A 15,839-nucleotide genomic window follows, 5' to 3' on the forward strand; every position below is an offset into this window, starting at 1 on the left:
ACATGGGACTATATTCAAATATTTAAAGTTAATTATCAAAATTGTATCTATGAATTAATTAATAATGATAGTAAAAGATCTGTGTTCTCCTATGATGTTGAGATGTGAAATTTCAATTGAAATTTCTCCTCGATGACTTATTGAACTTCGCAATTGTTACTTCTTCATTAAAATAAATTATACACGACTTTTTGACTTAGACTTCGAAAACATTGTATTAATTCAATTTCATAGATTTTCTACATTACAAGATATTGAAGCATATAATGAGAACAAGTGAAGCCAATCACAATATAAAGTTAAGTTTAAACCAAAGTTCGAGTTCAGCTTAGTACTATAAAAAAAAATTGTGTGTGGAACGCCAAGTCACCACTAAGATCATTTGTAGTGGAGAGGAGTGTGAGTTTTTTTTTTTTTTTTTTTTTTTTTTTTGATGATTTGGCAATGTTTGTTTTTTGGTGGGGTAATGGTGGTGTGATTTTTTTGTGTGAATTAAGAGTATTATGATGATGTGTTAAAATAAAATTGAGTAAAAAAATTATAATATAATATTTAAAAAAAATATAGAATAATATATATGAACTCACGAGTGTGAGTTATCCCATGGGAATTCGACGGAGGCTCGCAAAAATAGAAAAGCAATGCTGCATTAGGGAGGAGTGATGGCGTGACTTTTTATCTATGGGTGATCCCACACGCGTGGATTCCGCCCACTAGGAATGGTCTAATACACTAACACCTTAACGTTATACTAGGGAATATTATTTCAAAATGCATTGAACTTTCACCAAATTCCTATTGTATGTATCCAACTTTCAAAACTCCTATTGTATGCATCCAACTTTCAAATATGTACTATTGTACGCAAGAAATGACTTATGTAGCAGGTATCAGGTCACTACCCTTAATTTTTTGACGCAATTAGTCCCTCGACATAACAGCTGTTAGTTTCCGTTAATATCAGTCATGTGCTAAACATGTGAGGGTAACTTCTCATCCTACCATTCCTTTCATCTTCTTCGTCACCAAAAAATAAGAACCCTAATATTATAAACCAAAAATAAAAATCTATCTTTATTTATTTTCTTATTAAAGATCTCAAATCATTAATTAATTATTAATTAATTAAACTAAATTTAATAAAAAACTACTGGATAGTTGGAAATCTGAAAATTACTTTCCTGATGTTCAACGCCTATTAAACAATAAATCTACTAGTGTTCACATCAACATGGACTTGACAGTAAACATGGGAAGACGCTTAAATCACGATGGAATTTGAAATATAAAACAGAATCTGGCCATCCAAAACTGTTATGTTTTGTTTTTTAGAAGTCTCAGTTTCTAGGGTTAGGCGAATTGAGCACGAGTTCTTAGATCATAGAAAGATCAGCCATCGCCTTTAGAAAGAAACTAATCATATACATGTTCATTATCATTCAATTTAACAATCTAATTAGAATAAATTATTGGATAACGTACTGAATTCGTGCGTTACGATCTTGTCCCGTTTCAAGCAACTGTGTTAAATCTCTTTTCATCTGATTAATCTGTACCCCTTTCTTTTTTTCATCAATTTAATCCGCGATGTCGCCAATTTTAACGACGTCTTACTGTAAGTATTAATTAAATCAATAAATACAAACAATGAAGACATGATTATGTCAAAAAATAAAAAATAAGTAGGAATGTTCACCATTTAGCCGATATGAAACTCTTGTGAAGCATTGCTGGAGATGCGTGGTTCAACTCTGGGATCGATTGTATGTAGATGTAGTAACATAAATACTATATATATGGAAAGAAGTGTTAGGGTTCGTAAAATGGAAAAAAATTAATGAAGGAATGGATCTAAAGAAGATTGAATGTGAGATAATATATAAAATTAAAAGGTAATTGAACTGAATTAAAATTATTTCTTAATTGAACTGAATTAAGATTATTAGTTTAGAAGAATTGGACCATTCCAGAAAAATTAATTAATGATTTGAGATTTTTAATAAGAAAATAAATAAAGATAGATTTTGATTTGAGGTTTATAAAATTAAGGTTCTTTTCTTTGGTGACGAGGAAGAAGATGAAGGGAATGGTTGGATGAGAAGTTACCCTTACATGTTTAGCACAGGACTAATATTAACGAAAACTAATAGCCGTTATGTCGAGGGACTAATTGCGTCAAAAAATTAAGGGTAGTGACCAGATACATGCTACATAAGTCATTGCTTACATACAAAAGTACATATTTGAAAGTTGGATGCATACAATATGAGGTTTGAAAGTTGAATGCATACAATAGGAATTTGGTAAAAGTTCAATGCATTTTGAAATAATATTCCCGTTATACTATCCTCTTCTACATGAGTTTGTTTTTCGTTCATGTATAGTAGGAGGATTGTAATTTTTTAGCACTTTATACATCAATAGAAGATCTTGCTTTCAAAAAAATTTGTTACGAAAATTTTAATAAAGCGTAATTCTTTTAGTAGTATACTAGATTTATGAGCCCGTGCGTTGCACGGGGACTCATCCGCAAACATTATTGGTTTTTAAACTTATATATGAAATAACGTTATTATAGGAAAAGTTTCAATAGTACTGATGTTGTTGAATTAGTAAAATATGTTTTTGTAAACTACACACATTAGTAAAATTTCGATAATGCATAGTTCATACATAGATTAATTACACAACATAAAGTTACGAATTGATGTAAAGAAATGAGGTGTAACAAATTTACTTACACATTTAGATGTGATTAAATTTGCTTTGGTACACACCCATTAATGTGAACATTTTTTTAACAATTTTATGTCTAAAACTATAATTATATTCAAACACTTATACATGTAACAAAATTATACACATTTATAAGTGTGACGAATTTAATAAAAATGTTGCCAATCGGTTAATTTGTTGTAGTGCATACCGAGTTTAATATAAACTTATCTGAAGTTTTCAATAGCAACTCCGAGACTGAGGTTGCTGTAATCACTACATAAAAAGCTAACAAAATAATTGATTGAGCCATGGTTGTGACTTGCGTTGGGCTTATGAACCCATTTGAAACCACTGTTGGATGATTTGTTATACCCTAACATACAATGTGGGATATTTGAATTTCCACATATCCACTAAGGTAATTCATACGCGACCTAATGTGTAAGTCAAGATAGGTAAAAGAAAATTTACCTATTCATTTCTAACTTTATATATTATAAAAACAACATAAATCATGTGACGACCCGGAAATTTTCGATCAAATTTAAACTTAAACTTCATCTGATTTCGACACGAAAAGCAAAGTCTGTAATGTTGAGTCTCAAAAATTTTGGAACTGTTTCATATGTTCAATTGACCTTCGACTGTTTCCGACGATTCACGAACAACTAATTGTAAATAGATATATATATATATATATATATATATATATATATATATATATATATATATATATATATATATATATATATATATACATATAATAATTTGAAATATTATTTGAAATGATATATGATTTATTTGTTGGAAATAAATATGTAAAATAATATGTGATGTAATAAAAACTATTATTATAAATATATATATATATATATATATATATATATATATATAATTATATGTATAAATGTTACTTGTAAATATATAAATTATATTAAATCTATTTGTTTAAGAATACATAATATATTCATTTTAGTAGTTAAACTTGATATTTAAAACTGTTTATATATAGAAAGAGAATATATTAAAAATAAATGATTTCGAGCCTAATTAGTAAACGTCAGTAACACTCGGTTGATGTTTCGTTAGTTTTAATATAGATATACTACATGTTCATTAAAGGTTAAGATAATAGTTGGACTGTAAATCGATTTCGAAAATTTTAGATTTGTTAATAATATTTTTACCTTTTTAGTTTAAATATTAGTACTCCGTACATAATAATTGGAACAGAAAATAAATAATTATAGAACCTTTTTGATCAGGTTTCAAACATTTAACGACCAGAATAAATAAACGAACTTAATTTAAAATTTTGAGATTTTTAAGAACAATTTTATATTGTAACTGTTTAGCAAAGGACCCAATATAATTGGGTGTCGATACAGAACACTCCAAATCTCCGGCTGCTTCACTGCATATAGGATTATTGGGAATTACTGTTTCTTAAAGTTGCATTCGCATGTTTGATTATTAGTATTATAATATATTATTTTATTATATATGATTATATATATATATATATATATATATATATATATATATATATATATATATATATATATATATACATAAACTTGCAGAGATTAATAATCATCATCTTATTCTTTCTTTCATCAACCATCTTCTACTACCACCATAACAATCACCACCGGCCGCCCTCTTCCACCGGCAACCATAACCACCATGAAACCGTACGCCACCTTCACCACAACCATCATCATTTGGAGCATGATCATATTTTTAACCACCTCAAAACCATCGTTATAACATGCTGATTATAACCATGAAATGGCCAATGACCAAACACTACCACCATCATTAAACAAGCTGCCATTCGATCACCAAAACCCATGAAAACCACCACTTATGTTGGCCTTCGAATACTACTACGGTTAGATAAACCACATGCGAACCACCATGAACAACCACCATTATTCGCCACCTCCTACAACCTGCAAACCGTCACCTTTTACCATCTTATTTTTTTCTGTTTCCAGTTCTAACCTCAAACTGTTACTGCTACAACCATGTAACTTCTATTTCTGTTTCGAGTTTCTGATCAAACACAGCCACTGTAGCTGCCGTTACTTTATTTTCTTTCCTTTCTTTCTTTTCTCTCGATCAGGCTACTACTCGTGTTCACTACTGTCCCTGATAATACGTATGATAATAATGTTTAGAGAAAGGATTAAAGAAGATGATAAGTAAGGAAGACGATGAATGGTGTTTAGGTAATTTTATGTGATGATGATAACAATGTGATGATACTTTGGAGATCATGATTAAGATTATGAAATGAATAAAATGATGATGATCTTATTAAAATGATGCTCGATGATGGTATGTATATGATATGATTATGATAATCGTGTTGATGGCAGTGGAATTGTGACGACCCAGAAATTTTTGATCAAATTTAAACTTAATCTTTATATAGTTTCGACACGATAAGCAAAGTCTATTAAACCGAGTCTCAAATTTTTTGAACTGTTTCATGAAATCATTTGACCTTCGACCAGTTCCGACGATTCACGAACAATTAATTGTAACTTGATAGGTGTGTATATATATATAGATAATAATTTGAAACATAATTTTAAATATTGTATGTTGTTGTTACTAAAATTTATTTATGTAAAGTAAAATAAAAATAGGATATTATAATGATTATTATTTAAAAAGTAGCTATATATATAAATAAAGTGTATTGTATATATATATATATATATATATATATATATATATATATATATATATATATATATATATATATATATATATAGTTTTGAATTTATTTGGAAAATGATAGTAACACTCAATTATCATTCGATTGATAATAAACAAGTTATAAACGAACTTATATGATTTTAAAATAAACAGTGATTCGAAAATGAGTTCTATAAATTTTAAGCTTACTAAAAATGTATTTAGGATCTAGTTATTAAATTTTAACACTTTTTATATTTTACCCAGAATTAAGGGGGCAGTTGATGCAATTTTTATTTAATAGTTAATAACCAAATTTTATACTATAATGACCAAAATAAATAAAAATAATTATTATAAAAATATGGAATTTTTCTAAAGACTTTTTTTCGTCACTAATTGAACAACGGGGCACGATATAATAGTCCGTTAAAACTGTCGGCACAAAAATTTAATCTAGTTTCACGGATGTTTCTTTTTCTTTCCTGTAACCTTTCACATGCTTTCTTTTCTTTGATTATATGTATTATATTATTTATATTATATTAATTTATTAGTATTATATATATGCTAATATGGTAAGAATCAAACATCACCCTTCATATTTTTTTTACTGATTACCGAGCACCATCTTGCATCATTTTCTAATGCCACCTTCCTCCACTCCTCACCATCGTGGGATCATCTAGCCGCCACCACATGCAACTGTCGGACACCTCCACCATAGTCACCATGTTCTCACCACCACTAAACCGATCACCTTCACTTTCCTTCTTCTTCTTCTTCGAGAAACCACAAAACCAAAACCCATTTGTAATTCGTTATTTCTGTTGTTGCAAACTTGTTTACGTTCTTGTTATTACCCTTGTCGAAACCATAACCAACTTAAACGAACACCACCACCATCACTTCCACCATCGGATACCTTCATCTACCACCACCGTGAACTATCATCTCCCTCATTCTTTTTTTTTCTTTTTTTTCATTTTCGTAAACCATCATCAACACTCACACGCCACCCTCAATCACCATAACCACCACAACAAGCAACATCTTATCACCACTCATTTCAACAACCCTTTTATGTGACGACCCGAAAATTTCCGACCAAATTTAAACTTTAACTTTATATGATTTAATGTTTCCGAGACGATAAGAAAAGTCTGTAATGTTGAAATCTCAAAAATTTTGAACTGTGTTCATGTATTCATTTACCATTTGACTGTTCTCGACGATTCACCAACAACTATTTGTAAATAGATATGTACATATTTAAATATATATATATATATATATATATATATATTAATTTGAAATGTTATATGATTCAATTTTTAGAATTTACTATGGAAAATAAAATAAAATATGATATTATAATAATTATTATTTAAAACATAACTATATATAAATAAAATATATTAAAAATAAATATTAAATGATTGTAATAGTCGTTGGACGTTTCGATTATTATTTAGAGAAGTTTAATTTTTACTTATATGATTTTAGAATAAACGGTGATCCGAAAATGAGTAATATAAATTTTAGGCTTACTAAAAATGTATTTAGGATCTAGTTATTAAATTTTATCACTTTTTATATTTTACCCAGAATCAAGAGGGACAGTTGATGTAATTTTTATTTAATAAATTAATGGTTAAATTTTATACCATAATGACTGAAATAAATAAAGGAATTTAATTTAAAAATTTGAGATTTTTCTAAAAGACTTTTATCCGTCCTAATTATCAACGGGGTACGTTATACTATCCCTAATATAACAGTCGATAGAAAGAAAACAAAAGGGAGGGATGGCTTATTTTGCTTTGATACGTTTAAATGTTGGATTCCAATGAACTGGATCTCAAATTGTGTGTTCACAAGATTATTAGTAGACTAAATAAATTGTTTAACAACTGTCCCCATCAAAATAGATATTTATATCTATTCCCTGTATTGCTTTCCATATAAAAGTTCAAACACTTACAACTAACATTCACGGGTATATAAAAATTTCAAAGGTGGCAGATATACTTTTATTTATTTCATTTTCTTGTTCATGCATCGTATGAGAGATATACTATATATCTTTGTTTTTCCCTTTTGTCAAACAACAGTCACTTTATTGCTACAGAATTCATTCTAATGATTTATGTATACTTATATGCACATAAGTAATCACCACTTTACACCTAATCATACAACGATCACCATTTTCAATTTAATAGTTGCTTTTCCTTTTCTTCTTTCTGATTGTCGACTGAAACAAACCCCAAGATGGGGCATGGCTACAAGTCACCACCCAAACACCCAATGATCGTCACCTTGTCTTTCTTCTTCATCATCGAGCCACCATTTGAACCGCCCAAGAACTCACAAAAACTTCACCACCTTCTACCAATGAACAACCGAGAACTGCCATTGGCTAACCATCAAACTACCACCATGACCGCCATAACAGCCACCACCGGGAACTACTACAACCTGTTTGTTTATGTTACAGCTACTGCTACCGTACGTTTATTTTTCTTTGCTTCTAGTTAGTTTCTTTTTGGCTGTTCAAAGCAAGTTCACAAAATGAACCCCGTTTTAATTATCTTGCTGTTAGTCTTTTCTCGACTGCTATTCGTGTAGTATACCTACTCGATGTGAGTCTTTCTGTTTTCATTACTTCTGTCCGAACACCACATAAACAAATACCAACCTAAACGAAACCACTTGTTATCCGTGTCAATCACCACCACTATATTCAACCATCACCACATACTCGAATTTGTTTTCTGTTTAATCTTCATCAACCAACCAAAACGTCATTAATTTTTCTTCTTCTCCTTTCTTTTCGCTGAATGGTTTTGCTACTGCTTCATTTACTTTTCGGTGTTAGACGATGAAGATGATAGATAATTCATAATTTTATGAACAATGATGATGATGAAAAGTATCCGTATAGTAGCCTACTCGCTGCCACTTCCTGTCTCCTGTTTCCTTTTCGTTTAAATATCCACATAACAAAGAAGGATGATGATGAGATAATACGTGATGTGATGGAATGATACAGATAAAAGAATAAGGATCTAATTCTGCTAGTGCGTGTTATTTTAATGCCTTTTTGGCCGACATCCACTAGCCTACCTTCCCCACTTGTGATTAAATTTTGATGTTTAAAGTTCTATTAATCCATTTATTTATTTTATTGGTTACGTGGTTATATATCGCGGGGCCGTTCAATTATTAATATATCAAAGAGAATCGAATCCTTATATTGTTTAGCAATTGGGCCGAGAAACATATTAGTAGTGGGCCGTAAATTGAGTAGGCCTGTTGGACCGTAGTACTATTGTTTTATGGGCCAAGAGCCTGTTTAGGTTTTCAGATTGGGCTAAATAGGATACTGATATTGATGATAATTAAAAACTAGGAACAATGATACATAAAATGATAGATTTTATGATGATAAGATTAGGAAACGAAAATGGTAATCACGATTAGGATAACATATTGATGATGAATCATGTTAAATGATAATGGTGGAGAAAATAACATGGGTGATGATATCGATGCCATAATGGTGATGAGACGATAACAGGAGGGTAATGATAATATTAAGGTGATGATATAATTATGATGATAAATGTATACAACGGTGATGAAATAAGATGATTATGATCATAATGATGTTACAAGTATATGGATCGATGATGATGTTTTATGATGATTTCATAATGATCATGATGGTCATGAATGGTTTACAATGTTCTGCAACGATGATGATAGATGATATGTATAAATGGTGTTGGTAAAGTCGATGGGGTTTTGTGTTGAATAAGGCAACAAATACATACGAGTCATATATGATTAAGGTTCGATATAATTCAGGAAAAACATAATTGGATCTATGGTTAGGGGTGTTTGTGGTTAAACTCGAGGTCTTGAGTTCGAGCCTGGTTTCGGGCATTCTTTTTGGAAAGACTTTTAAAGGTAGTTTTATTTGTTTTATAGTTATTATTAGTTTTACTAGTATTATTATTATTATTATTATCAATTATCAATATTATTATTATCATTATTAGTAAAAATATTATTTTTATAGATATTATAGATATTATAGTTATTATTATTATTATTGTTATTATTATTATTACTATTATTAAAAGAACCATTGTTTTTGAAATTATCATTTTTATTAAAATTTACATTTTTACTTTCATTAATATTATTAGTATTATCAAAAGTATTATTATTATTAAAATTTTAATTATTTAAAAACTACCTTTTTATTTAAAATTTCATTATCATTATTATTATTATATTATTATAACAAATAATTTTTTTTATAAAAATATACTTATACTATAATTATATTAATATTACCTATAATTATATATTAAAAATATTAACATTTTTATCATATATATATACAAAAAAAACCCTAGCCGCTCCAGTTTTTTCGCGGGACAAACGACGATTTGATTTTTCCGGCGTGATTTTTCCATTAATTCATCAGTCTAGAGGTTGTCCTCCGTGTATCCAATTGATGGGTGGCAAAAAGAAGAAGAAAATTACCTTTACGGAGCCGAGGGTCTTACGAAGCAGGTTAGTCGGGGGTGATTCAATTGATGATTCAAAGCAAGATGATGATGGTCAGATGGGTCCTCTTCTGGGTCTGAGTCTGATCATAAGTTTATGCAAGATGAAATTAAGTCGATCAATGATCATGTAACTGCATCTAATGTTCCTATTACTCAACAACACATAGATGATGATCGGGATATTAGGGTTAATGAGGAGGATAAGAGAAGCGTCCATACTGCTTCTGATTCATCTGATGAAGAAGAGGTTCAAAATAATCATGTTTTTGGTGGTAATCATACTGGTGATCTGCAGAAGCCAAGTGTGGCTGACCCACCAAAAAAGTCTTATGTTGGGGTGGTACAGGGTGGTGAAACTAAGAAGAAGGTTAATTTTAGATTAATTAAACAAGATGAGACACTGGAGGATGTGGATGTTGTCATTCCATTGCAATCAGTGAAAGAGGTTGCACAGAGGTATCATAACACACTTTATGGCTATTTCATTGGTCGTCGAGTGACATTTCCTGTTGTGCAGAATTATGCAATGAATGTGTGGAAAAAATTCGGCATTGAGAAAATCATGATGAATGCGAAAGGGTTTTTCTTCTTTAAATTTTCAACTGAAGAAGGTATGTTGAGTGTCCTTCAGAATGGTCCATGGATGATTCGTACGATCCCGATTATATTGAATAAATGGACACCAGATGTTTCCCTAGCTAAGGAAGATCTCACTAAAGTACCTGTATGGGTTAAAATATATGATGTTTCGCTAGCTGGGTTTACTGAGGTGGGGCTAAGTGTAATTGCTTCAAAAATTGCTTCAAAAATTGGACGACCAATGATGCTTGATTCATATACTAGTACGATGTGTTTAGAGTCATGGGGACGTCCTAATTTTGCTAGGGCAAAGGTAGAGGTTACATCAGAAGTTGAGTTGCGTGAGAAAATAAAGATGGCAACACCTAGCCTGGATGGTGTGAAGCGCACAATTGATATTGTTTCTGTGGAGTACGAGTGGAGGCTGCCACGGTGTTCTTGTTGCAAAATTTTTGGCCACAAAGATGAGCAATGCCCGAAGTTGATTCGGGAAGAAACTGTACAAGAGCCACGTAAAGATAGTGAAGGGTTTACAACTGTAGTTAACAAAAAACAAGGTGGTGGTGGAAAGGGTATGGGTTGAATCAATATGGGTAAGAAACAAAAATTTGTATATAGACCAAGCTAAATGGTAATGAACAACCAGTTAAGAAGAATATGGCTACTGGTGGGCCTAGTAAGGTGGTGCCCAACATTGAAGAAGTTGGTACTTCAAATCGGTTCGCAACTCTAGATGAGGAGGAAAACCAAGATGGGACATATTCTCGGTATAAATTGGTGGATGAAGAAGATGAGTTTGAACCAAATGAGGATGAAATGTCGTTATATGTTACATCAAAGAAAGATATGGAGGGGGCAAGCACTCCCGTTATGGATGGTTTGCAATGATTAGTCTCGCTACTTGGAACATAAGGGGTATGAATCTCACCCCTAAACAAAAGGAGGTTCGCGATGTGGTGGCTAGTAATAAGCTTTGTTTATGTGCTCTCTTAGAATCACATGTGTCCATTGCTCGGTTGTCTGGTGTATGTAATTATGTTTTTCCTACATGGAGGTGGTCCTCGAACAATAGTGTTTGCCAAATTAGTACACGTATTATATTTGGATGGGACCCGGATGAAGTTAATCTTATGGTCATTTCCATGACGAATCAGGTTGTTCACTGCCTGGTTTCATCTGTTACTAATGATTGGAAATTCTACGTTTCTCTTGTTTATGTAGATAATTATTACATTAAGCGTAGATCACCGTGGGCTGATTTGCACAAACATAAAGGATGGATTGGTGATCACCCTTGGGTGATGATGGGCGATTTTAATACCTCGCTTGATGTTGATGAATCGACGGCTAGTTCCTCTTGTTGCACTTTAGGTATGCGAGAGTTTCGAGAATGCATTGATAATATTAATATGATGGATGTTAATCATATGGGTTTCCGTTATACATGGAATCAACGTCCCAACTCGATGTCGGACATCCTGAAGAAAATTGACAGGGTTATGGCTAATGATGCATTTATAAGCAAGTACACTAATGCTTATGTGGTATTCCAACCATATAGAACCTCTGATCATTGTCCGGCGGTTCTTAAAGTTCCCACTACTAGCGCAAAGAAGCCGAAACCGTTTAAGTTTAGCAACTATATTGCTACTCATGCCTAATTTCATTCATCTGTCTCGAATATTTGGATAAAAGAAGTTCATGGCCATTCTATGTACAGGTTGGTAAATAAATTGCGAATGCTAAATAGTCCAATTAGGAAGCTGATGTGGTCTAATGGAGATATTCATAAACGTGTGATTCAATTGCGTACAGAGTTGGAAGATGCTCAGAAAGCATTAGATGCTAATCCTAGTTCAACCAGATTACGTGAAGTTGAAAGCAACTCTTTGAGGTGCTACAATGATGTTCTATTATAAGAAGAAACTTTATTGAAACAAAAGGCAAAGATGGAGTGGCTTCGGGTTGGCGGTTGTAATTCAAACTATTTTCACAAAGTGGTCAAGTCTAAGCACAACAGGAGTCGAATAGATGCTGTTTTTGATGCGGATGGTCGTCTGGTTGAAGGTAGGGCTGTTCCGGAAATTTTTGTTAAGTATTACGAGAAGTTTTTGGGGTCAGCGAGTACTTGTGATGAATTTGCGGATCCTGGTTCATTATTTATGAAACGGGTCAGTCAATCACAATGTGTAAATATGGTCAGGCCTGTTACGGAACATGAAATCAAAGCGGCTATATTTGATATCGGGAATAATAAGTCTCCAGGTCCGGATGGATTTAATGTGTGCTTCTTCAAAGAAGCATGGGATATTATTGGGGTCGATGTGGTGAAAGCGGTTAAAGATTTTTTATGTAATGGCCAATTGCTTAAGGAGGTGAATAATACAATTATTTCCCTTATTCCTAAGGTTCAGTCGCCTAATCTAGTAACTGACTATAGTCCTATGTCATACCCCCAAATAGGGTCGGGGAAATATGACTTCACAATATCACAACACAAGTATGTAAAAATGAGAACGACTCTATATGAGACGTTTTAATTGATAACCAATGTATTAAAGCAGGGGAAAGTATTATGTCATTACAATAAATGTTTTAATGCAATAATATGAATATTAAAATGCGGACTCCAAATGCAGCAAAGTCCAAATAGCACACAATCTTTAGCAATCTTCACATGAGACAAAACATGCTTAAAGTGTCAACCAAAAAGGTTGAGTGAACAACATAAGTTTAATATATATAGTTTTAGACCACAAGATTTAGTTATCAAAAGTAAATGCTGAAGTTATAATATCGAGACATAAACAAAGTTACCCCTGGATACCTTGAACTGTCAGTGTCGTATAATCATTATTATGTAACCAAAGACCAACGGTCAAATGATTAGAGACATCACTCTCAATAGCGCTATTCACAATAACTAAGCTTACCAAAATTCCAGTAATTAACGATATCATGGTAGGGATTTAGCATGAATCAAAGCATGTCAGCACAGTTAAACAGTTTTCAGGTACTTGTGTCTAAATGTAAAACAGTTTAAAAGCAAGCATGTGTCTCACCCCAAAATTTAAAATAAGCAAATAGAGAAAGTTAAAAAGCGGGGCGATGAAGTTCACCTTAATAGCAGATAGATATTCCACGCAAGTTATATGATCGGAGTGTTGAACACGGAGATCTCAACCTAGAGATATTTTGTTCGATTAGTTAATGTCTAATAGACATAAAGTTTGTTTATTAATATAGCAAACTATATTAACAGTGACCGTTCTCGAGAAAAGTTATATTTATATAAGTGATAATATACTTAGTGTAATTAAGTGTTACCATATAAATAAGTGTATAAGTTATACTAATAATAGTATTATTAGTGTTTAATTATTCGACTATTATGTAACTTATCATTATAGGTTACATATATAATTATACTTATGTGATACATACATATATATTCTTTATTATTATTATACATATATGTTTCATAACTTCATAACTATATGGTACATATATATTAGGTGTATGTGTTACATATATATAAGTGTAAGATGATACATATATATATGCACTTATTACTTTTCTTATTATATTTACTAGCCTTATATAATACTCACATAATACACGTTCATACATACACACGTACATATACATACATATATACACATACTCATATATCTATAATGTATACATGTACATACATACGTATGCATGCATGCTTGCATGTATACCATCTTCATTATTATTTACTAATACACTTTCATATTTTACAACTAATCCCATTATTCATAATCATGACCTATTAACTTATTATCTTTCATAATCTTAACTCTTAATCATTATTATCTCATTTATCATTAACACATAATAAGTACCCATGTTCAATCTTTAATTTACTAACTAGGTTACCATTAGTCTTTTATCAAACTTTCAATCTCATACGAAATCCTTTTCATATATTAACACTAATCTTTACTAACTAAAATTATTATCCATTTAAATTTTAAATCTACAAGTTCATATTAACATACTAACTAAATTATATCCTATTAACCTTTAACCTCATCCATAACCTTTTAACATCATACCTAATTATAATACTATTAATCTAACAATCTTATTAATCATCATCAAAATCTTTTATGATACTTTTAACCTTTTTCATTAATCATCTAATTTATTCATAATCTCTTTATGTTTTACAATCTTTAATCTTATTAATCACATTCATGACTAGTTTATTAATCACCAACCATTATTCTTTCATGCACAATACTTATAATCATATATCATTAACATTAATTAACCTAGTGTCTTATTAATCTATAATCATGATCATACATCTTTTATCTTTTAACCTTATTACATGAAATCATAAACCTCATATTTGGATTAACCATATTATTAACATAACCCTATTTCATTATTCATAACATCTTTAACATAAAATCATAACTTTTAACATATCCTTAAGACTTCATGATCAATTCGTAATTCATAAATCTTCATTATAACAACTAGTTTATTATCATTCATCTTCTATCATTATCATAATCTTATAATTATATTCACATTCATACATGATATTCATAATCCATTAATACATAATACTTATTAATATAATTGTATGTAATTAAATAAAGAACAAGATCACTAGGGTTAGACTACCTTAATAGATTGATCTAGGATGATGATGATGTGACTCAAAACGGAAAAACAGGAGCCAAGCAGCAGCAAAGACGACCCAAAAAAGGTCTGTTTGGGTCTGATTCGACAGAAACAATGCAGGTACAGCAGTAGCAACAATTTTGACCCACTTGAAGAGTTATCTTGGACTGTTTGATCACGATGGCAGCAACAGAAACCAGAAAGAAAAACGCAGCAATAATTAAACTTTGAAGGCTGTTAGGGTGTTGAATAATACAGCAGAAATAGAAGAAAACTTACTCAATTTTTCCTGGGCTATTTGATTCGACAGAACAGTAGAATGATGGACGAATTTGGCAGGCTTGATCATGACAGGAAACCAGGAAGTACAGCAGCGATTGGAGCAGGAAACAGGAGGGTTTAGTGATGGGTTTTTAGTCTACAAGTTGCAGATGGTTTATGGGTTTATGTCGACTTGCAGCAGGCTGATTGAAAGGCTAATTGTAGTCGATTTAGGAGGCTGTTTTGGTGGCTATGTTGTCGACAGAAAACTTGAAGGAAAGCAGGAGATAGTTGACTGAATTTAGATGGAAAGCAGGCTGGATT

The 15,839-nt window shown here is 31.2% G+C and overlaps 1 protein-coding gene across 1 annotated transcript; it reads left to right on the top strand.

Annotated features, from left to right (window-relative positions):
* The first annotated feature begins 11,476 nt into the window (after positions 1-11,476).
* Positions 11,477-12,253, top strand: LOC139870925 (uncharacterized). The gene has a single exon (XM_071858684.1). The coding sequence runs from the start codon at positions 11,477-11,479 to the stop codon at positions 12,251-12,253; it is 777 nt and encodes a 258-aa protein (XP_071714785.1).
* Positions 12,254-15,839: the final 3,586 nt, after the last annotated feature.

The sequence above is a fragment of the Rutidosis leptorrhynchoides genome, chromosome 10 (assembly GCF_046630445.1).
Source record: "Rutidosis leptorrhynchoides isolate AG116_Rl617_1_P2 chromosome 10, CSIRO_AGI_Rlap_v1, whole genome shotgun sequence".
Taxonomy (NCBI): domain Eukaryota; kingdom Viridiplantae; phylum Streptophyta; class Magnoliopsida; order Asterales; family Asteraceae; genus Rutidosis; species Rutidosis leptorrhynchoides.

Coding starts and splice junctions, on each gene's coding strand:
- LOC139870925 (XM_071858684.1), top strand. CDS start 11,477: ATGATTAGTCTCGCTACTTGGAACATAAGGGGTATGAATCTCACCCCT.